At 45.9% G+C, this 22,868-nt stretch overlaps 1 protein-coding gene across 1 annotated transcript in view; it reads left to right on the top strand.

The window, feature by feature from the left end:
- TBC1D15 (TBC1 domain family member 15) overlaps positions 1-16,422 on the top strand; it is a 353,328-nt gene extending 336,906 nt beyond the window's left edge. Inside the window, exons 16-17 of the mRNA XM_063927455.1 lie at positions 6,900-6,986; positions 15,070-16,422. Coding sequence (XP_063783525.1) covers positions 6,900-6,986; positions 15,070-15,285 — 303 coding nt within the window. The 3' untranslated portion in view covers positions 15,286-16,422. The remainder of the gene's footprint in view (positions 1-6,899; positions 6,987-15,069) is intronic.
- Positions 16,423-22,868: the final 6,446 nt, after the last annotated feature.

Raw genomic sequence — 22,868 nt, 5'->3', positions numbered from 1 at the left:
CTCACATAGCGCTGAAGTGAGCGACCCGCTAGATTGAGCCTGCCTAGCGATGCGCTATCGCTGGGGGACATACACACAACAGATCCGTGCTTAAAATCTAAGAAATCTAGTCAGATTGCTTAGATTTTAAACACGGATCTCTCCGTGTGTACCCCCCTTTAGTCTCTCTAAATCTGTGTCATGTGCATTTACAATCTCTCTGGATTTCAGGCTTAATTATAATATGCAAAAAAAGACCAGACTGAAAGAGACACTGTTGAATAATGACATTAAAATATGCTGCATCAGATATACTGTGTATTTGGCACACTCAGATACAGATGTGGATAATAAACCCCTAAAACTGTTTTGCTTAAGTATTATCTTCCTTAAATAAAAACGCATGTGTGGTTAGTAATAAAATTGTCTAAAACTTGTTTAAAAGTTGCTTAGTCCAAACTGCCATTTTCTCTAACGTCCTAAGTGGATGCTGGGGACTCCGTCAGGACCATGGGGAATAGCGGCTCCGCAGGAGACAGGGCACAAAAATAAAGCTTTAGGATTAGGTGGTGTGTACTGGCTCCACCCCTATGACCCTCCTCCAAGCCTCAGTTAGGTTTTTGTGCCCGTCCGAGCAGGGTGCAATCTAGGTGGCTCTCCTAAAGAGCTGCTTAGAAAAAGTTTTTAGGTTTTTTATTTTCAGTGAGTCCTGCTGGCAACAGGCTCACTGCATCGAGGGACTTAGGGGAGAGAATTTCAACTCACCTGCGTGCAGGATGGATTGGATTCTTAGGCTACTGGACACCATTAGCTCCAGAGGGAGTCGGAACACAGGTCTCACCCTGGGGTTCGTCCCGGAGCCGCGCCGCCGACCCCCCTTACAGATGCTGAAGATTGAAGGTCCGGAAACAGGCGACAGAAGGCTCTTCAGTCTTCATGAAGGTAGCGCACAGCACTGCAGCTGTGCGCCATTGTTGTCACACACTTCACACCAAGCGGTCACGGAGGGTGCAGGGCGCTGCTGGGGGCGCCCTGGGCAGCAATATTTAATACCTTTATGGCAAAAGAATACATCACATATAGCCATTGAGGCTATATGTATGTATTTAACCCATGCCAGTTATCTAAAACTACGGGAGAAAAGCCCGCCGAAATAGGGGGCGGAGCTTATTCTCCTCAGCACACAGCGCCATTTTCCTGCTCAGCTCCGCTGTGAGGAAGGCTCCCAGGACTCTCCCCTGCACTGCACTACAGAAACAGGGTAAAACAGAGAGGGGGGGCATTTTTTGGGCGATATTTTGATATATTTAAGCTGCTATAAAGAACAACACTTATATAAGGTTGTTCCCATATATATTATAGCGCTTGGGTGTGTGCTGGCAAACTCTCCCTCTGTCTCCCCAAAGGGCTAGTGGGGTCCTGTCTTCGATAAGAGCATTCCCTGTGTGTCTGCTGTGTGTCGGTACGTGTGTGTCGACATGTATGAGGACGATGTTGGTGTGGAGGCAGAGCAATTGCCGATAATGGTGATGTCACCCCCCAGGGAGTCGACACCGGAATGGATGGCTTTGTTTATGGAATTACGTGATAATGTCAGCACATTACAAAAATCAGTTGACGACATGAGACGGCCGGCAAAACAGTTAGTACCTGCCCAGGCGTCTCAGACACCGTCAGGGGCTGTAAAGCGCCCTTTACCTCAGTCGGTCGACACAGACCCAGACACAGACACTGAATCTAGTGTCGACGGTGATGAAACAAACGTATTTTCAAGTAAGGCCACACGTTATATGATCACGGCAATGAAGGAGGCTTTGCATATCTCTGATACTGCAAGTACCACAAAAAGGGGTATTATGTGGGGGGTGAAAAAACTACCTGTAGTTTTTTCCTGAATCAGAGGAATTAAATGATGTATGTGATGAAGCGTGGGTTAACCCAGATAGAAAAATGCTAATTTCAAAAAAGTTATTAGCATTATACCCTTTCCCGCCAGAGGTTAGGGCGCGCTGGGAAACACCCCCTAGGGTGGATAAGGCGCTCACACGCTTATCAAAACAAGTGGCGTTACCGTCTCCTGATACGGCCGCCCTCAGGGATCCAGCTGATAGGAGAATGGAATCTACCCTAAAAAGTATATACACACATACTGGTGTTATACTGCGACCAGCCATCGCCTCAGCCTGGATGTGCAGTGCTGGGGTCGTCTGGTTGGATTCCCTGACTGAAAATATTGATACCCTGGATAGGGACAGTATTTTATTGACTATAGAGCAATTAAAGGATGCTTTCCTTTATATGCGAGATGCTCAGAGAGATATTTGCACTCTGGCATCGAGAGTAAATGCGATGTCCATATCTGCCAGAAGGAGTTTATGGACGCGACAGTGGTCAGGTGATGCGGATTCCAAACGACATATGGAAGTATTGCCGTATAAAGGGGAGGAATTATTTGGCGTCGGTCTATCGGATCTGGTGGCCACGGCAACTGCCGGAAAATCCACCTTTTTACCTCAGACCCCCTCCCAACAGAAAAAGACACCGTCTTTTCAGCCGCAGTCCTTTCGGTCCTATAAGAACAAGCGGACAAAAGGACAGTCATATCTGCCTCGGGGCAGAGGAAGGGGTAAGAGAGGGCAGCAAGCAGCCCCTGCCCAGGAACAGAAGACCTCCCAGGGTTCTGCAAAGCCCTCAGCATGACGCTGGGGCCTTACAAGCGGACTCAGGAGCGGTGGGGGGTCGACTCAAGAATTTCAGCGCACAGTGGGCTTGCTCACAGATGGACCCCTGGATTCTGCAGGTAGTATCTCAGGGTTACAGGTTGGAATTCGAGAAGTCTCCCCCTCGCCGGTTCCTAAAGTCTGCTTTGCCAACGTCTCCCTCAGACAGGGCGACGGTATTGGAAGCCATTCACAAGCTGTTTTCTCAGCAGGTGATAGTCAAGGTACCCCTCCTACAACAGGGAAAGGGGTATTACTCCACGCTATTTGTGGTACCGAAGCCGGACGGCTCGGTAAGACCTATTCTAAATCTGAAATCTTTGAACCTGTACATACAAAAATTCAAGTTCAAGATGGAGTCACTCAGAGCAGTGATAGCGAATCTGGAAGAAGGGGACTTTATGGTGTCCCTGGACATAAAGGATGCTTACCTACATGTCCCAATTTGCCCTTCACATCAAGGGTACCTCAGGTTCGTGGTGCAAAACTGTCATTATCAGTTTCAGACGCTGCCGTTTGGATTGTCCACGGCACCTCGGGTCTTTACCAAGGTAATGGCCGAAATGATGATTCTTCTGCGAAGAAGAGGCGTATTAATTATCCCTTACTTGGACGATCTCCTGATAAGGGCAAGGTCCAGAGAACAGCTGGAGGACGGAGTAGCACTAACCCAACTAGTGCTGCAACAACACGGGTGGATTCTGAATTTTCCAAAATCTCAGTTGACCCCGACGACACGTCTGCTGTTCCTGGGAATGATTCTGGACACGGTTCAGAAAAAGGTGTTTCTTCCGGAGGAGAAAGCCAGGGAGTTATCCGAACTTGTCAGGAACCTCCTAAAACCAGGGAAAGTGTCTGTGCATCAATGCACAAGAGTCCTGGGAAAGATGGTGGCTTCTTACGAAGCGATTCCATTCGGCAGATTCCACGCACGAACTTTTCAGTGGGATCTGCTGGACAAATGGTCCGGATCGCATCTGCAGATGCATCAGCGGATAACCTTATCGCCACGGACAAGGGTGTCTCTTCTGTGGTGGTTGCAGAGTGCTCATCTGTTAGAGGGCCGCAGATTCGGCATACAGGACTGGGTCCTGGTGACCACGGATGCCAGTCTGAGAGGCTGGGGAGCGGTCACACAGGGAAGAAACTTCCAGGGAGTATGGTCAAGCCTGGAGATGTCTCTTCACATAAATATACTGGAGCTAAGAGCGATTTACAATGCTCTAAGTCTGGCAAAACCCCTGCTTCAGGGTCAGCCGGTGTTGATCCAGTCGGACAACATCACGGCAGTCGCCCACGTAAACAGACAGGGCGGCACAAGAAGCAGGACAGCAATGGCAGAAGCTGCAAGGATTCTTCGCTGGGCGGAAGATCATGTGATAGCACTGTCAGCAGTATTCATTCCGGGAGTGGACAACTGGGAAGCAGACTTCCTCAGCAGACACGATCTACACCCGGGAGAGTGGGGACTTCATCCAGAAGTCTTCCACATGATTGTGAACCGTTGGGAAAAACCAATGGTGGATATGATGGCGTCCCGCCTCAACAAAAAACTGGACAGGTATTGCGCCAGGTCAAGAGACCCTCAGGCAATAGCTGTGGACGCTCTGGTAACACCGTGGGTGTTCCAGTCAGTGTATGTGTTCCCTCCTCTGCCTCTCATACCAAAGGTACTGAGAATTATACGGCAAAAGGGAGTAAGAACGATACTAGTGGCTCCGGATTGGCCAAGAAGAACTTGGTACCCGGAACTTCAAGAGATGCTCACGGAGGATCCGTGGCCTCTACCTCTAAGACCGGACCTGCTTCAGCAGGGACCGTGTCTATTCCAAGACTTACCGCGGCTGCGTTTGACGGCATGGCGGTTGAACGCCGAATTCTAAGGGAAAAAGGCATTCCGGAAGAGGTCATTCCTACACTGGTAAAAGCCAGGAAGGAGGTGACTGCACAACATTATCACCGCATTTGGAGAAAATATGTTGCGTGGTGTGAGGCCAGGAAGGCCCCCACGGAGGAATTTCAACTGGGTCGATTCCTACATTTCCTGCAAACAGGATTGTCTATGGGCCTCAAATTGGGGTCCATTAAGGTTCAAATTTCGGCCCTGTCGATTTTCTTCCAGAAAGAATTGGCTTCAGTTCCTGAAGTCCAGACTTTTGTAAAAGGAGTACTACATATACAGCCCCCGGTTGTGCCCCCAGTGGCACCGTGGGATCTTAATGTAGTCTTGGATTTTCTCAAATCCCATTGGTTTGAGCCGCTCAAATCGGTGGAGTTGAAGTATCTTACATGGAAAGTAACCATGCTACTGGCCCTGGCTTCAGCCAGGAGAGTATCAGAATTGGCGGCTTTATCATATAAGAGCCCATATCTGATTTTCCATACGGACAGGGCAGAACTGCGGACACGTCCTCATTTTCTGCCTAAGGTGGTGTCAGCGTTTCACCTGAACCAGCCTATTGTGGTGCCTGCGGCTACTAACGATTTGGAGGATTCCAAGTTGTTGGACGTGGTCCGGGCATTGAAAATATATATTTCAAGAACGGCGGGAGTCAGAAAGTCTGACTCACTGTTTATATTGTATGCACCCAACAAGATGGGTGCTCCTGCTTCTAAGCAGACGATTGCTCGTTGGATTTGTAGCACAATTCAACTTGCACATTCTGTGGCAGGCTTGCCACAACCTAAATCTGTCAAGGCCCATTCCACAAGGAAAGTGGGCTCATCCTGGGCGGCTGCCCGGGGGGTCTCGGCATTACAACTCTGCCGAGCTGCTACTTGGTCAGGGGCAAACACATTTGCAAAATTCTACAAATTTGATACCCTGGCTGAGGAGGACCTTGAGTTCTCTCATTCGGTGCTGCAGAGTCATCCGCACTCTCCCGCCCGTTTGGGAGCTTTGGTATAATCCCCATGGTCCTGACGGAGTCCCCAGCATCCACTTAGGACGTTAGAGAAAATAAGAATTTACTTACCGATAATTCTATTTCTCATAGTCCGTAGTGGATGCTGGGCGCCCATCCCAAGTGCGGATTGTCTGCAATACTTGTACATAGTTATTGTTACAAACAAATTCGGGTTGTTATTGTTGTGAGCCGTCTGTTCAGAGGCTCCTACGTTTGTCATACTGTTAACTGGGTTCAGATCACAAGTTATACGGTGTGATTGGTGTGGCTGGTATGAGTCTTACCCGGGATTCAATATCCTTCCTTATTGTGTACGCTCGTCCGGGCACAGTATCCTAACTGAGGCTTGGAGGAGGGTCATAGGGGGAGGAGCCAGTACACACCACCTAATCCTAAAGCTTTATTTTTGTGCCCTGTCTCCTGCGGAGCCGCTATTCCCCATGGTCCTGACGGAGTCCCCAGCATCCACTACGGACTACGAGAAATAGAATTATCGGTAAGTAAATTCTTATTATTCCAGTGCTGTCTGCCCCATCTCGCTGTGGCCCTCTTAGCAACAATGCATTATTTAACACATTTTTTGTTTGCTTTTTTACAGCACATTTAAATTATTCTAGATTTTTGTGATACTGCTAATAATAATATTGGCTAATATTAAATAAAAACTTTGAGAATTTTTTTAAATGGATTTCAGTTAAAGACATCTTTTTGAAACCATATATAAATATTTTAATGGTAAAAATACATAGAAGGTTTCTAGCAGCTCCCATTATCCATATTCCTCCATTATAACATTACCCCTGTACCCTCAGTAGTATAGATGCTACAATGGTGCCTCACCCCACAGGACTGAAATATAGAATCATTTAAGCATGACCCCACCTCCCAGTGGCAATAAACTCTTGTGATAATAATAGACACAAGTACGGTGAGGGGTCCTTAGAGACAAGATGGGGAAGCACAGACTCCACTATGGGCTTAAATTTGGTTGGGTTAATGGTAGGGTCTGTGAGTGTGCGCTACTTTTTAGTAAGTCTATAAGGGTTGGTATCTAAAGTTAACCCAACTGTCATTTCCCTCTCCCTGCATGGCTTGGGTACAGGATGCCAGTGGGCAGTATACCATCTCTTATTTGTATCAATGTTGTCCTTAGCTTTAATCCACTGTACCTTTTTATTTGTAGTCATCACATATAAGTTTTCTCTCAAACCCTTATACTTCTGTTTTTATATAATTTGTACACAAGCTTTGTAAATGTATTCTGTCCAAACACCTCTGTTTTCTGTGTTTTTAGCACATAAATGAACTCTCCATGAAGCTGGATGTAAATGATGTTCTGTGTAAAGCAGAAGCAATCTCTTTACAGATGATGAAATGCAAGGTATTACTGTGTCCTATGCTCGACCTTTTGTAGTTTTAACTGAAAGATTCTCATTTTTCTGGAACAATAAAATTGTAACTCCGTAGAGCTCCAGGGCTTTTATTTTATATTTATTTTATAAAGGTTAATATTATCATTATGTGACAGTGTAATTAATAATGGGATTATGCAGAGAATGACTTAAAATAAGATTTTAAACCTACCGGTAAATCTTTTTCTCCTAGTCCATAGAGGATGCTGGGGACTCCGTAAGGACCATGGAGTATAGACGGGCTCCGCAGGAGACATGGGCACTATAAAGAACTTTAGAATGGGTGTGCACTGGCTCCTCCCTCTATGCCCCTCCTCCAGACCTCGGTTAGAGAAACTGTACCCAGAGGAGACGGACAGTACGAGGAAAGGATTTTGTTAATCTAAGGGCAAGATTCATACCAGCCCACACCATCCACACCGTATAACATGGAATATACGAACCAGTTAATAGTATGCAACAAAACAGCATCAGCCCGAGACTGATCAAAACTGTAACATAACCCTTATGTAAGCAAAAATGATATACAAGTCTTGCAGAAGATAGTCCGCACTGGGACGGGTGCCCAGCATCCTCTACGGACTAGGAGAAAAAGATTTACCGGTAGGTTTAAAATCTTATTTTCTCTTACGTCCTAGAGGATGCTGGGGACTCCGTAAGGACCATGGGGTTTATACCAAAGCTCCAGACCGGGTGGGAGAGTGCGGATGACTTTGCAGCACCAATTGAGCAAACATGAGGTCCTCATCAGCCAGGGTATCAAACTTGTAGAATTTGGCAAAAGTGTTTGAACCCGATCAAGTCGCCGCTCGGCAAAGTTGTAATGCCGAGACGCCTCGGGCAGCCGCCCAAGAGGAGCCCACCTTCCTAGTGGAATGGGCCTTAACCGAATTTGGTAAAGGCAATCCAGCCGTAGAATGAGCCTGCTGAATCGTGTTACAGATCCAGTTAGGAATAGTCTGCTTAGAAGCAGGACTGCCAACCTTGTTGGCTGCATACAGGACAAACAGAGCCTCTGTTTTCCTAACCCGAGCCGTCCGGGCTACATAAATTTTCAATGCCCTGACTACATCAAGGGACTTGGAATCCTCCAAGTCCCCGGTAGCCACAGGCACCACAATAGGTTGGTACATATGAAACGATGAAACCACCTTAGGCAAAAATTGAGGACGAGTCCTCAATTCTGCTCTATCCGCATGGAAAATCAGATAGGGGCTCTTGTGAGACAAGGTCGCCAATTCGGACACCCACCTTGCAGATGCCAAGGCCAACAACATGACCACCTTCCAAGTGAGAAATTTTAATTCCACCGTTTGAAGAGGTTCAAACCAGTGAGATTTTAAGAACTGTAACACCACGTTAAGGTCCCATGGTGCCACTGGAGGCACAAAAGGAGGCTGTATGTGCAGCACTCCCTTTACAAAAGTCTGGACTTCTGGGAGAGAAGCCAATTCTTTCTGAAAAAAAATTGATAGGGCCGAAATCTGTACCTTAATGGAGCCTAATTTCAGGCCCATATCCACTCCTGTCTGCAGAAAGTGGAGAAAACAGCCCAGATGGAAATCTTCCGCAGGAGCATTCTTGGCCTCACACCAAGATACATACTTTCTCCAGATACGGTGACAATGCTTCGCCGTCACCTCCTTCCTAGCCCTTATCAGAGTAGGGATGACTTCTTCTGGAATGCCTTTTCCAGCTAGGATTCGGTGTTCAACCGCCATGCCGTCAAACGTAACCGCGGTAAGTCTTGGAACACGCAGGGCCCCTGTTGCAGCAGGTCCTTTCTGAGAGGAAGAGGCCACGGATCTTCCGTGATCGTTTCCTGAAAATCTGAATACCAGGCCCTTCGAGGCCAATCGGGAACAATGAGTATTGTCCGCACTCTTTTTCGTCTTATGATTCTCAATATCTTTGAGATGAGTGGAAGAGGAGGAAGCACATAGACCGACCGAAACACCCAAGGTGTCACTAGGGCGTCCACCGCTACTGCCTGGGGATCCCTTGATCTGGCACAATACCTCCGAAGCTTCTTGTTGAGGCGTGACGCCATCATGTCTATTTGAGGAAGTCCCCAACGACTTGTTATCTCTGCAAAAACTTCTTGATAAAGTCCCCACTCTCCAGGATGGAGATCGTGTCTGCTGAGGAAGTCTGCTTTCCAGTTGTCCACTCCCGGAATGAAGACTGCTGTCAAATCGCTTACATGATTTTCCGCCCAGCGAAGAATCCTGGTGGCTTCCGCCATTGCCACTCTGCTCCTTGTTCCGCCTTGTCGGTTTACATGAGCCACGGCTCTGACGTTGTCTGACTGAATCAGAACCGGTAGGCCGCGAAGAAGATTCTCTGCTTGACGCAGGCCATTGTATATGGCCCTCAATTCCAGTACGTTGATGTGTAGACAAGCCTCCTGGCTTGACCATAGTCCCTGAAAAATTTTTCCTTGCGTGACTGCTCCCCATCCTCGGAGGCTCGCGTCTGTGGTCACCAGAACCCAGTCCTGAATGCCGAATCTGCGACCCTCTAGAAGGTGAGTACTCTGCAGCCACCACAGGAGAGACACCCCGGCCCTTGGGGACAGGCTGATTTTCTGATGAAAGTGAAGATGGGACCCGGACCATTTATCCAGAAGATCCCACTGAAAAGTCCTCGCATGAAACCTGCTGAAGGGGATGGCCTCGTAGGACGCCACCATTTTCCCCAGTACTTGAGTGCATTGATGAACTGACACCCTTTTCGGTTTCAACAGGTCTCTGACCATGTTCTGGAGTTCCTGGGCTTTTTCCAGCAGGAGAAAAACCCTCTTTCGTTCTGTGTCCAGAATCATGCCCAAGAAAGATAGCCGAGTCGTTGGAACCAACTGTGACTTCGGCAGATTGAGAATCCAGCCATGTTGCTGCAGCACTCTCAGGGAGAGCGACACGCTTTTCGGCAACTGTTCTCTCGATCTCGCTTTTATCAGGAGATAATTGTGACTCCCTGCCGGCGCAGGAGCACCATCATTTCCGCCATTACCTTGGTGAAAATCCTCGGAGCCGTGGAAAGCCCAAACGGCAACGTCTGAAACTGGTAATGACATTCCTGTACAGCGAATCTCAGGTACGCCTGATGAAGGGGATATATGGGGACATGAAGGTATGCATCCTTTATGTCTAGTGACACCATAAAATCCCCCCCTTCCAGGCTGGAGATAACTGCCCGGAGCGATTCCATCTTGAATTTGAACTTTTTCAAGTACAGGTTTAGGGATTTTAAATTTTAAAATGGGTCTGACCGAGCCATCCAGTTTCGGGACCACAAACAGGGTTGAATAGTACCCCTGCCCCTGTTGAAGTAGGGGAACCTTGACCACCACTTGTTGTTGACACAGTTTTTGAATTGCGGCTAAAACTATCTCCCTTCCTGGGGAAGAAGCTGGTAAGGCCGATTTGAAAAACCGGCGAGGAGGCACGTCTTCAAATTCCAGTTTGTAACCTTGGGACACAATTTCCATTGCCCAAGGATCCACCTCTGACCGAACCCAGACGTGGCTGAAGTGTCGAAGACGTACCCCCACCGGCGCAGACTTTGCGGTCAGCGGTTGACCGCGGGTGACCCCACCGCTGACTGCAAAGTTCCCACCATTGAAACTAATGGAGGGAGCTGTGCAATGCGCTGTCTGCCAGCTCAGACGCGCAAAGCCAATCAGGAGAGTGCCACGAAGTGGCGCTTCCTGATTGGCTGAAGGGACCTTCTGTGACAGGAGTCACGGGGGGTCTCTGCATTCGGGGAAAGGGGTCCCGTGTGTAAACATGGGACCCCTTTCAGTCCGTCTGGTTCGGGTAAATGCGTTTTTTTGTTTTGCCAAGTACGTGGATTACAATAAAAGAACCGGACACTGGATCAGGTGAGTATAATTTTATTCTCAGGTACCCCGGACGTCGACATTGGAGATGTGGCTAGAGTCGGCGTTTCAACATAGGTAAGTATGTGTGTCGGCATGTATGTAATAAAGTTATACTTTCACGGTGTCTGTGTCCTGTTTTTATTTGGGTATTTTTTTTTGCAGTAGAACTACAGGTACCAGCGGGCCCGTTTCCCCCCGCATGCTGGGACTTGTAGTTCTTCTGCAAAAACCAATATTCTTACATTTTCAACAAAGCTATCAGCCCCCCATCCGCAGCCCATGGATGGGGGGGACAGCCTCGGGCTTCACCCCTGGCCCTTGGGTGGCTGGGGGGGGGACCCCTTGATTGAAGGGGTCCCCACTCCTCCAGGGTACCCCGGCCGGGGGTGACTAGTTGGGTATTTAATGCCACGGCCCCAGGGAGCAGTATAAAAGTGTCTCCCGGCTGTGGCATTATCTGTCCAGCTAGTGGAGCCCGGTGCTGGTACAAAAAATACGGGGGACCCCTACTCTTTTTGTCCCCCGTATTTTTTGCACCAGGCGCAGAGCCCGGTGCTGGTTGTTAAAATACGGGGGATCCCCTGTCATTTTTTCCCCCGTATTTTGGCAACCAGGACCGGCTCAAAGAGCCCGAGGCTGGTTATGCTTAGGAGGGGGGACCCCACGCACATTTTTTTCGGGTTTTTTACCGTTTTTTTAAACATTTTTAAAAATCTACTCAACATCCGTCAAGTCGGCCGTTTTTCGACAGCGGGACTGTCGAATTCGTTTTTTATTGAATATGTCGAACTCCGGCACCCACCTGCCGGAATTCGACGGTCGAATTGTGTCGAATTTAAAAACGGGCGAAAAAGTGCCGCAATTCGCCCGGAATTGCATATACCCCGAGAGAGAGTATGCCAGCACACACCCAGCGCCAACTGAAACTGGAAACCAAATTCCCAGACAAAACAGCGCTTTTATATAAATATATAATTATACACACTTTTTGCCCTCTGTCACCGTGTTCAGCAGGGGAGAGTCCGGGGAGCCAGCTTCTCTGCAGTGTGCTGTGGAGAAAATGGCGCTGGTTAATGCTGGAGGACCAAGCTCCGCCCCCTCAGCGGCGGGCTTCGGTCCCGCTCAAATTTTCTATACTGGCGGGGATTCTATAATATAGTGCCTTCGCAACCTCTATATATATTATTAGCCAGTCCCAAGAGGTTTATAATTGCTGCCCAGGGCGCCCCCCCTGCGCCCTGCACCCTTCAGTGCCCGCTGTGTGTGTTGTGTGTGGGAGCAATGGCGCGCAGCGTTACCGCTGCGCGTTACCTCAGAGAGGATCTGAAGTCTTCAGCCGCCTTTGAAGTCTTCTTTCTTCTTATACTCACCCAGCTTCTATCTTCAGGCACTGTGAGAAGGACGGCGGCGCGGCTCCGGGACGAACGGCGAGGGTGAGACCTGCGTTCCGACCCTCTGGAGCTAATGGTGTCCAGTAGCCTAAGAAGCAGAGCCTATCATTTAAGTAGGTCTGCTTCTCTCTCCTCAGTCCCACGATGCAGGGAGCCTGTTGCCAGCAGTGCTCCCAGAAAATAAAAAACCTAACAAAATTATTTTTCAGAGAAACTCAGGAGAGCTCCCCTGCAGTGCACCCAGTCTCCTCTGGGCACAGGATCTAACTGAGGTCTGGAGGAGGGGCATAGAGGGAGGAGCCAGTGCACACCCATTCTAAAGTTCTTCATAGTGCCCATGTCTCCTGCGGAGCCCGTCTATACCCCATGGTCCTTACGGAGTCCCCAGCATCCTCTAGGACGTAAGAGAAAGAGAATTAAACCCAAAATATAATATGAATTCTAAAACTGTAATGCAGTGTTACATTTTGTTACCGTCTCCCATTATTGGTGTTGCTCATACCAAACGTTGGTAAACATAAAATATTTTGTTAATGATTGAATATTTAAATATATCACAAGTGTGTGCATATGTATGTATATATAGTATTAAAAATGTCCTTCAATGAGAGTCTATTCCAATCAATCTGTGATATGCCTAGATATATCGCTCTTCCAGAATTAGGCGTCCATTCTATTAGCCGCAACGATCTTGCAGGTACTTTACGGCTGCCCGAATTCACACTGCTGCCCCTTTAAAGCTCCAAGCAATTTTGTGCGAATTGGGGCTGATTTCAGTCTGCGAAGGGTGCGAGATCGGGTGGCATTGAAACGGGTGGCATTGAAACGCGTGGCAACGGCACATCGCACCATTTGCACCTTATAGTATTGACCCCTTAGAGCGGAAGCACCCCCTTCAAATCTAGAAAACAAAAATTAAAAAAAATTCCTCCTAGTGCAATAATTTGTGATCCATCAACTGTGATTCAACTTGTATAAAAAATGAAATGGCCCCATACCAAAAATATAATGAACAGGACTATCAAAAATAAATAAGGAACTCCATCGAGCCGTATTTACTTGAGCAGATCCTTCTTTAATTCCACATACAAATTCTCACATACAAACATAAAATCATAAACCATAGCATAATCCAGTTTTAAAATTATTATAAACACTGTACCAGCAAACCTAGGAAATGCACATACAAAAGAAAAAAACAAGTGGAATGCTTATTTGAATTTCATTCCAGCAGTAAGGAACCAATCAGCTGGTCAGGCCCGGCGATGGGGGGGGGGGGGGGGTCAAAGGGGACAGTTATACTGGGCCCTGTGGTTCAGAGGGGCCCAGAGGCAATGGGGCACAAAAAATGGGTGCTGGAACGTCTGTTAGTACTCCACTCCGCCATCTGCCAATTACTTAAATAAAATAATTAACTGGACGCACCGTCCATTCAGTAACAGCTGACCCGTGCGATCCCCCCCCTTCTACACTATACAGCACATTGCACCTGCAGCCTCCACTAGTCCACACATGTAAATCTGCCTCCACCACGGCATTGACTTCCCATGGGGCTTTGGCAGCTCATGGCGAGTTGTGCTGTCCTTTCCTCAGTCCTGACTCCTGACAGCCCACAGGTAACCTTAGTATGTAAGCTACTGTAGCCAGCCTCCAGCTCCCCAACCCCAGCCTGCAGTATGCACTCCCAATTCCCACCCACCACTCCTGTAGCCAGCCCACAAACCTCCAACCCCCGTAGTGTGCAAACCCCTGCAGCCACCCCCTGTAGTGTATTTACCCGCTATAGCCAGCCTTCATACCCCCCTCCTAATAGTGTGCTTCACTATAGCCAGCCTCCATACCCTCTCCCCATAGTGTGCTGTCATGTAGCCAGCCTCCATACTCCCTCCCCATAGTGTTCTCCCCAGTAGCAAGCCACCAAACCCCCCTCCCCATACTGTTCTCCCCTGTAGCCAGCCTCCAGCCACCCTGCCGTAGGGTCCACCCCTGTAGCCAGCCCCCAAACCTCGACATATATAACACACACACATATTTTATATATATATATATATATATATATATATATATAAATAAACAAATGGAAAACCACAGCACTCGCCACCCCAGAAGCGGGGTGCAATGTCTGCACTCACCACTCATAGGGTGGGGTGCATGTAGCCCATGGCCACCTACTTAAATATATACAAACAGAAAATTCAGCACTCACCATAGCAAGCTCACTTATCCTCACAACATCAATAAATAAATGATGGGGGTTTAGTTAGTGAATTGGCCAATGCATGGAAGCCTGCAATCCGATCGCCAAGGTACCCCACCTTCATGCAGGTCCTACACTATCACAGAGTCTTAAAAATTAAAACCTGGCAACTGTATCACACATTATATAACTGCAAATATGCCTACTTGGTTTAATGTGCACCTGCCACATACATTATGGCTTTTAAAGGTACACTAATCACCTGACACTGGCAGGGTTAATCTTTGGTTAACTCTTATTAACTGTGGCCACTAGCTTTTTCATGCACCCCTATGTAAACTCAATTGTCCTAAACCTGTGTCAGCTGTTCCTTAGTAATTTATCAGCTAGTGTACCTTTAAAAGCCATAAGGTATGTGGCAGGTGCACATTAAACCAAGTAGGCATATAGAGCCAAGTAGAGCTATTGCACTGCATACTTTGGAGTTGAAAGTACCAAAACTTACCAATATGAATTTTTATCATGCCTAGTTATTGTGTGTTTAGATAAGGAGTCAAATGTATGTCATTTTTCTCATCTAGGATTTAACTTCGGCAGTTTGTGAAGTACTTGGACTTCAGAACAATTGTGTACCACCAACATCTGACACAACTGATGGTTGCATTATCAAGAAACATTACCAAAACTCACCGTCTAATAATAGTACTGTGCCCGTACTTACTGCTAACGGAACAAGAAGTAACTCAAGCCTGAAATCTCTGCCAAACAATGTTCACACGCCAGCCTCTCCCTGGTAAAGCAGCTCTTACCAAGACATGTATTGAAGAAAATTTAAAAAGGACACTTGATTAAATGTGTGATGTTAATTAAGCTGTTAATAATGAAGACTGTAGAAAATTGTAGACATTTTGTCTACAGCAGTGTCTTTGCATTTAAAGATTTTTCAAAAAGAGCCAACTTAATTATTTTTGTAGTTAAAAATATGTCCTTATCATTCCATAGCCTTTCACTAGTGAGATACAAATCATTTAGTGAACTGGAAACTATTTTTTCATCTGGGTGATTTGGCAGCTGCTCAATTTAAAAGATAAATAGTTACAAAAATCCATTTACACAGAATAATTATTAAAATGTTATTGTTTGCTTAACTGTAATTATTGTAAGCTAAGCTTTGTGCATGACAACACATGCTGAATTTCCCTACATTACCATGACTGGAAAGTGCAAATATTTACATTACATAGCTACTTAAAGTTTGTACCAGAAAGTGGCCTTTTTCTCTTTTTGTCTTATTTTTCCTGCTTGGAAATGTATTTTTGTAAGAGCTTGACTTCCTGATCTATATCATATATTATGACCATTATAATTTGCATTGTTTGTATTAATTTAAAATAGGATTATAAAAAAAAAGTTAGAAATGTCCCTTTCAACTCTGAGAGATCCTTAGTTATTCAAACATACAAACATCTACTAATAATTCTGTGTAAATATTTATTCATTCACAAATGGAGCAAGTTGTGTTGCAAATCCATAAAAGAAGCTAATTGTTATATTTGAGTACAGTATCTGACTGCTGATATTTCTTTCAGATTTCTGCTCTGCATTTTGTACTAGACTAATTTTGTGAGAGTTAATACCATTTTCAAAATTACATGCAATGTTCAGGTAAATCATATTACTTTCCTATTAGTTCATACACTATTAATTGCTAATTTTAGTAAGTTATTCTGGGTAATTGTTTTTCAGTGTGGTGACTAAACAGATCTTCACAATTCTTTCATTATGCATTTTGTCAAGGTCAGCCTGCAGATGCATAAGACATGTTGCATGATAGTTATGTGACATGTACAGTACATAAGGAAATCATTGTATTAATTGTATAGTGAAATCTGTAAATATGAAATAAAGCTCAACTATAATTATTTCAACTGAAACTTTTACATGCAGTTTGGTACTTTGCAATAAAGTTTTATTGAAAGTGTTTACAGTAGGGAATTGTAGCCATGTTGTTTCATTACACCAGACTAGATAATCAATATTTGCACACTGCTTCTGCTAACGCTGTCCATAAGGGAGGTTCTAAGAAGGTGGAGCATTTCTACTTGCGAATCAGTCTGTGCTATTGATATTATTATTATTGGCAAATGAGTGCCAGTTTTGATTTGATTATATTAGTAGTTGGCCCAGGGAACATGTGATCCTCCTTGCCAGATAAAGCCTTTCCCTAGTCTTTCAAATAAATGTATGTCTTGAACCAGAAGTCAAGAGCAGCACGTGACCAGCTACTGTAGGTGTGCAGTAACCCACCCAAGCTTTATGTTCGTACAGTCACGTCATGATGCATAAGCAAGCTTAGCGTAATGAAGTCTGGCTGATGGGTTTAAAATCTGTATGCAGCTTACCTAATCAAAGTCTCTTAATATCCCATTGCTGTAAAGCTGGCTTAGATTGCCTGTAGCTTGAGCGTTATTACTGACCTTAATGTCCAGCATGCATGTCAACTACTGGCAGATCATGCCGTGACTTGTCTGTCAGCAAGAGTCCAAGAGCCACAAGTTAAATGAGCCTTACTGTACAGTTTAATTTCTGCATAATCAGTCAGCTTCTTTATGAAACTGTGACTGGATAACAATAAGAGGGGTTATGTACGTGGCGTGCGTACTTGTAACTCCTGTATTTTAGCAGAATTTGTTACGGTGAGTGCAATTTCATAGGATTTTTTTTTTTTTATTAGATATATTTGCAAAGGTTCGTTATACCTACATGGCAACAAGTGAATTCTTCATTTTACCTCCCTTTTATATATATATTTCTTAACATGGGTGGTTATAATTATATTCATTAGTAGAGGCAAATATAAATATAATTTACAGTCTGGAACAGTATCCTCTAACAAGAAATACTAATTTTAATAAATAGTAACCTTTTGAACAATGTAATTCTTAAAAATAAAAATACCCTCATCTTATTCCATAAAATATTTCACCAAATAATGCAATGTTCCAGTTTATCATTATTTACATTTCATACACAGGAAAATGCCCCACATTCCTTCCCTAAAAGACCTGCTTTGGTCCCCATACATGATAAACATGCAGTGGTTCCCTTCACTGGACACCGTCCTTTAACTTTCAATTACACCTATGACTGAGGTAGAAAGAAATTCACTGGGAAAAAATTTAACGTTATACAGGTTGAGTATCCCATATCCACATATTCCGAAATACAGAATATTCCGAAATACGGAATTTTTTGAGTGAGAGTGAGATAGTGCAACCTTTGTTTTCTGATGGCTCAATGTACACAAACTTTGTTTAATACACAAAGTTATTCAAAATATTGTATTAAATGACCTTCAGGCTGTGTGTATAAGGTGTATATGAAACATAAATGAATTGTGTGAATGTACACACACTTTGTTCAGTGCACAAAATTATTAAAAATATTGATTAAAATGACCTTCAGGCTGTGTGTATAAGGTGTATATGTAACATAAATGAATTCTGTGCTTAGACTTGGGTCCCATCGCCATGATATCTCATTATGGTATGCAATTATTCCAAAATACGGAAAAATCCGATATCCAAAATTCTTCTGGTCCCAAGCATTTTGGATAAGGGATACTCAACCTGTAAATGGGAATTACACCTCCAGATCTGTTCCAGGACACAGAATCAACCACTGGACAGATCTGTAACTCCTGCATGATGTCATTTTATTTACATTTTTTTTACAGTGTTTGAAAATAGTACTGTGACTGCTGACAAAGCAGATCCCATTGTGTATTAGGGGTATAATTAGGCTGCATTCTCCATTCTAGAGAGCGAAGTGCAAGGCATGGAGTAATGCACCACTAATTCACAAACACTCTCACTAATTTTAAGTCCTCAACCCGAGAGTAATATCCCTTTTACACCGCCAGCTAGTAACACTGGTGCATAACGTGCATAACCCGTGTTGCTGGCTGGTGTAAAAGGGTCGAGTTGGAATAGTCCGGGTCGAGTAACCCGGTATTCCAACTCGGGAAGTTTGCGGGGTTGAACACGTGTTCAACCCGGCAAACTGTGCAGTGTAAACGGTAGCCGGGTCGATGCGACCCGGCTTCCTGTTTACACTCTATGTGCGCACAGCGCTTGGAGATCATGTGATCTCCAAGCTCCGCCCCCGTCACGTCACCGGCAACGTTACCAACCCGGCATATTGCCGGGTTGGGGACTCCGGTCTAAATGGGGCTGACCTGGGTCGCAGCCGTGTAGTTCCTGTGTCGGGGCTCCTGGCTGCTACCCGCTATACTTGGTGTAAAAGCGGTATAAGTGTGCATGAATGTTGCACAATGGTAGTCCCAATATTGTGGATTTGTTTGTAGCCCCATAGGGTTGTTTATAGAAATCAGCGACTTCGGGAGTGATAGGGGTGAGTTGATGTGGCTGTTTCTGGCACTTTCATGCCTTTGTAATAGCAACCTAGGTATGTTCTGCCTATATGATAGTTTTATATGTGTCTCGACATAACCTTACTTATTAAGCCATCAACTGATTTTAAAGAGAACAGCAGTACTGTTAAAAGAAATTGAAAAGCAGTGATACTAGTATCTACAACATAAATATATATGGTTACATAGTTAGTGAGGTTGAAAAGAGGCAAAATGCCCATCGGGTTCAACCTGTATTCTGTGTTAAGCTGTGCATATTATAATGCACCTGCTGAAGTAATGGTTTAGTATCAATTGACAACTATGGTTCTCCCCACTCCCAGCTATTTAATGTCAATATATTAAATGCTATAGCCCTGGATACTTTTTCCAGTTAGAAATTTGTCCAATTCGTTTTTAAATGCATTTACAGAGTCCGCCATTATTACCTGCTCCGGCAAGGAGTTCCAAATCTTTATTGCCCTTACCGTGAAGAAACCTTTCCTACGTTGTGTACAGAATTTTCTCTCCTCTAGCCTCAGCGAGTGCCCACGTGTTCTATACTGAGTTCTTTTAATAAACATACCCCCTGCTAACTCCTCCATACCCCCTGCTAACTACCCCCTGCTAACACACATATATTTCTCTATCGTCCTAGTGGATGCTGGGGTTCCTGAAAGGACCATGGGGAATAGCGGCTCCGCAGGAGACAGGGCACAAAAAGTAAAGCTTTAGGATCAGGTGGTGTGCACTGGCTCCTCCCCCTATGACCCTCCTCCAAGCCTCAGTTAGATTTTTGTGCCCGGCCGAGAAGGGTGCAATCTAGGTGGCTCTCCTAAAGAGCTGCTTAGAAAAGTTTAGCTTAGTTTTTTTATTTTACAGTGAGTCCTGCTGGCAACAGGATCACTGCAACGAGGGACTTAGGGGAGAAGAAGTGAACTCACCTGCGTGCAGGATGGATTGGCTTCTTTGGCTACTGGACATTAGCTCCAGAGGGACGATCACAGGTACAGCCTGGATGGTCACCGGAGCCTCGCCGCCGGCCCCCTTGCAGATGCTGAAACGAGAAGAGGTCCAGAATCGGCGGCAGAAGACTCCTCAGTCTTCTTAAGGTAGCGCACAGCACTGCAGCTGTGCGCCATTTCCTCTCGGCACACTTCACACGGCAGTCACTGAGGGTGCAGGGCGCTGGGAGGGGGGCGCCCTGGGAGGCAAATGAAAACCTTTTTTGGCTAAAAATACCTCACATATAGCCTCCGGGGGCTATATGGAGATATTTAACCCCTGCCAGAATCCATTAAAGAGCGGGAGACGAGCCCGCCGAAAAAGGGGCGGGGCCTATCTCCTCAGCACACAGCGCCATTTTCCCTCACAGAAAGGCTGGAGGGAAGGCTCCCAGGCTCTCCCCTGCACTGCACTACAGAAACAGGGTTAAAACAGAGAGGGGGGGCACTAATTTGGCGTTAGAAATATATAAAAGATGCTATAAGGGAAAACACTTATATAAGGTTGTCCCTATATAATTATAGCGTTTTTGGTGTGTGCTGGCAAACTCTCCCTCTGTCTCTCCAAAGGGCTAGTGGGTCCTGTCCTCTATCAGAGCATTCCCTGTGTGTGTGCTGTGTGTCGGTACGTGTGTGTCGACATGTATGAGGACGATGTTGGTGAGGAGGCGGAGCAATTGCCTGTAATGGTGATGTCACTCTCTAGGGAGTCGACACCGGAATGGATGGCTTATTTAGGGAATTACGTGATAATGTCAACACGCTGCAAGGTCGGTTGACGACATGAGACGGCCGACAAACAATTAGTACCGGTCCAGACGTCTCAGAAACACCGTCAGGGGTTTTAAAACGCCCGTTTACTTTAGTCGGTCAACACAGACACGGACACTGAATCCAGTGTCGACGGTGAATAAACAAACGTATTCCTTATTAGGGCCACACGTTAAGGGCAATGAAGGAGGTGTTACATATTTCTGATACTACAAGTACCACAAAAGAGGGTATTATGTGGGATGTGAAAAAACTACCGTAGTTTTTCCTGAATCAGATAAATTAAATGAAGTGTGTGATGATGCGTGGGTTCCCCCCGATAGAAAATTATGGGCGGTATACCCTTTCCCGCCAGAAGTTAGGGCGCGTTGGGAAACACCCCTTAGGGTGGATAAGGCGCTCACACGCTTATCAAAACAAGTGGCGGTACCGTCTATAGATAGGGCCGTCCTCAAGGAGCCAGCTGACAGGAGGCTGGAAAATATCATAAAAAGTATATACACACATACTGGTGTTATACTGCGACCAGCGATCGCCTCAGCCTGGATGTGCAGAGCTGGGGTGGCTTGGTCGGATTCCCTGACTAAAAATATTGATACCCTTGACAGGGACAGTATTTTATTGACTATAGAGCATTTAAAGGATGCATTTTCTATATATGCGAGATGCACAGAGGGATATTTGCACTCTGGCATCAAGAGTAAGTGCGATGTCCATATCTGCCAGAAGATGTTTATTGACACGACAGTGGTCAGGTGATGCAGATTCCAAACGGCACAAAGGTGTATTGCCGTATAAAGGAAGAGGAGTTATTTGGGGTCGGTCCATCGGACCTGGTGGCCACGGCAACTGCTGGAAAATCCACCGTTTTTACCCTAAGTCACATCTCTGCAGAAAAAGACACCGTCTTTTCAGCCTCAGTCCTTTCGTCCCTATAAGAGTCATATCTGCCCAGGGATAGAGGAAAGGGAAGAAGACTGCAGCAGGCAGCCCATTCCCAGGAACAGAAGCGTTCCACCGCTTCTGCCAAGCTCTCAGCATGACGCTGGGACCGTACAGGACCCCTGGATCCTACATGTAGTATCCCAGGGGTACAGAGTGGAATGTCGAGACGTTTCCCCTTCGCAGGCTCCTGAAGTCTGGTTTACCAAGGTCTCCCTCCGACAAGGAGGCAGTATGGGAAACCATTCACAAGCTGTATTCCCAGCAGGTGATAATCAAATTACCCCTCCTACAACAAGAAAAGGGGTATTATTCCACATTATATTGTGGTACTGAAGCCAGAAGGCTAGGTGAGACCTATTCTAAATCTAAAAAATTTTTAACACTTACAAAGGTTCAAATCAAGATGGAGTCACTCAGAGCAGTGATAACGAACCAGGAAGAAGGGGACTATATAGTGTCCCGAGACATCAGGGATGCTTACCTCCATGTCCAAAATTTGCCCTTCTCACTAAGGGTACCTCAGGTTCGTGGTACAGAACTGTCACTATCAGTTTCAGACGCTGACGTTTGGATTGTCCACGGCACCCCGGGTCTTTACCAAGGTAATGGCCGAAATGATGATTCTTCTTCGAAGAAAAGGCGTCTTAATTATCCCTTACTTGGACGATCTCCTGATAAGGGCAAAGTCCAGGGAACAGTTGGAGGTCGGAGTAGCACTATCTCGGATACTGCTACAACAGCACGGGTGGATTCTAAATATTCCAAAATCGCAGCTGATCCCGACGACAAGTCTGCTGTGCCTAGGGATGATTCTGGACACAGTCCAGAAAAAGGGGTTTCTCCCGGAAGAGAAAGCCAGGGAGTTATCCGAGCTAGTCAGGAACCTCCTAAAATCAGTGCATCATTGCACAAGGGTCCTGGTAAAGATGGTGACTTCCTACGAAGCAATTCCATTCGGCAGATTTCACGCAAGAATTTTTCAGTGGGATCTGCTGGACAAATGGTCCGGATCGCATCTTCAGATGCATCAGCGGATAACCCTATATCCAAGGACAAGGGTGTCTCTCCTGTGGTGGTTACAGAGTGCTCATCTTCTAGAGGGCCGCAGATTCGGCATTCAGGATTGGATGCTGGTGACCACGGAGGCCAGCCCGAGAGGCTGGGGAGCAGTCACACAAGGAAAAAATTTCCAGGGAGTGTGATCAAGTCTGGAGACTTTTCTCCACATAAATATACTGGAGCTAAGGGT

Source organism: Pseudophryne corroboree, chromosome 6, assembly GCF_028390025.1.
Source record: "Pseudophryne corroboree isolate aPseCor3 chromosome 6, aPseCor3.hap2, whole genome shotgun sequence".
Classification (NCBI taxonomy): Eukaryota; Metazoa; Chordata; class Amphibia; order Anura; family Myobatrachidae; genus Pseudophryne; species Pseudophryne corroboree.
This window is presented reverse-complemented; position numbering and strand designations above follow the sequence as displayed.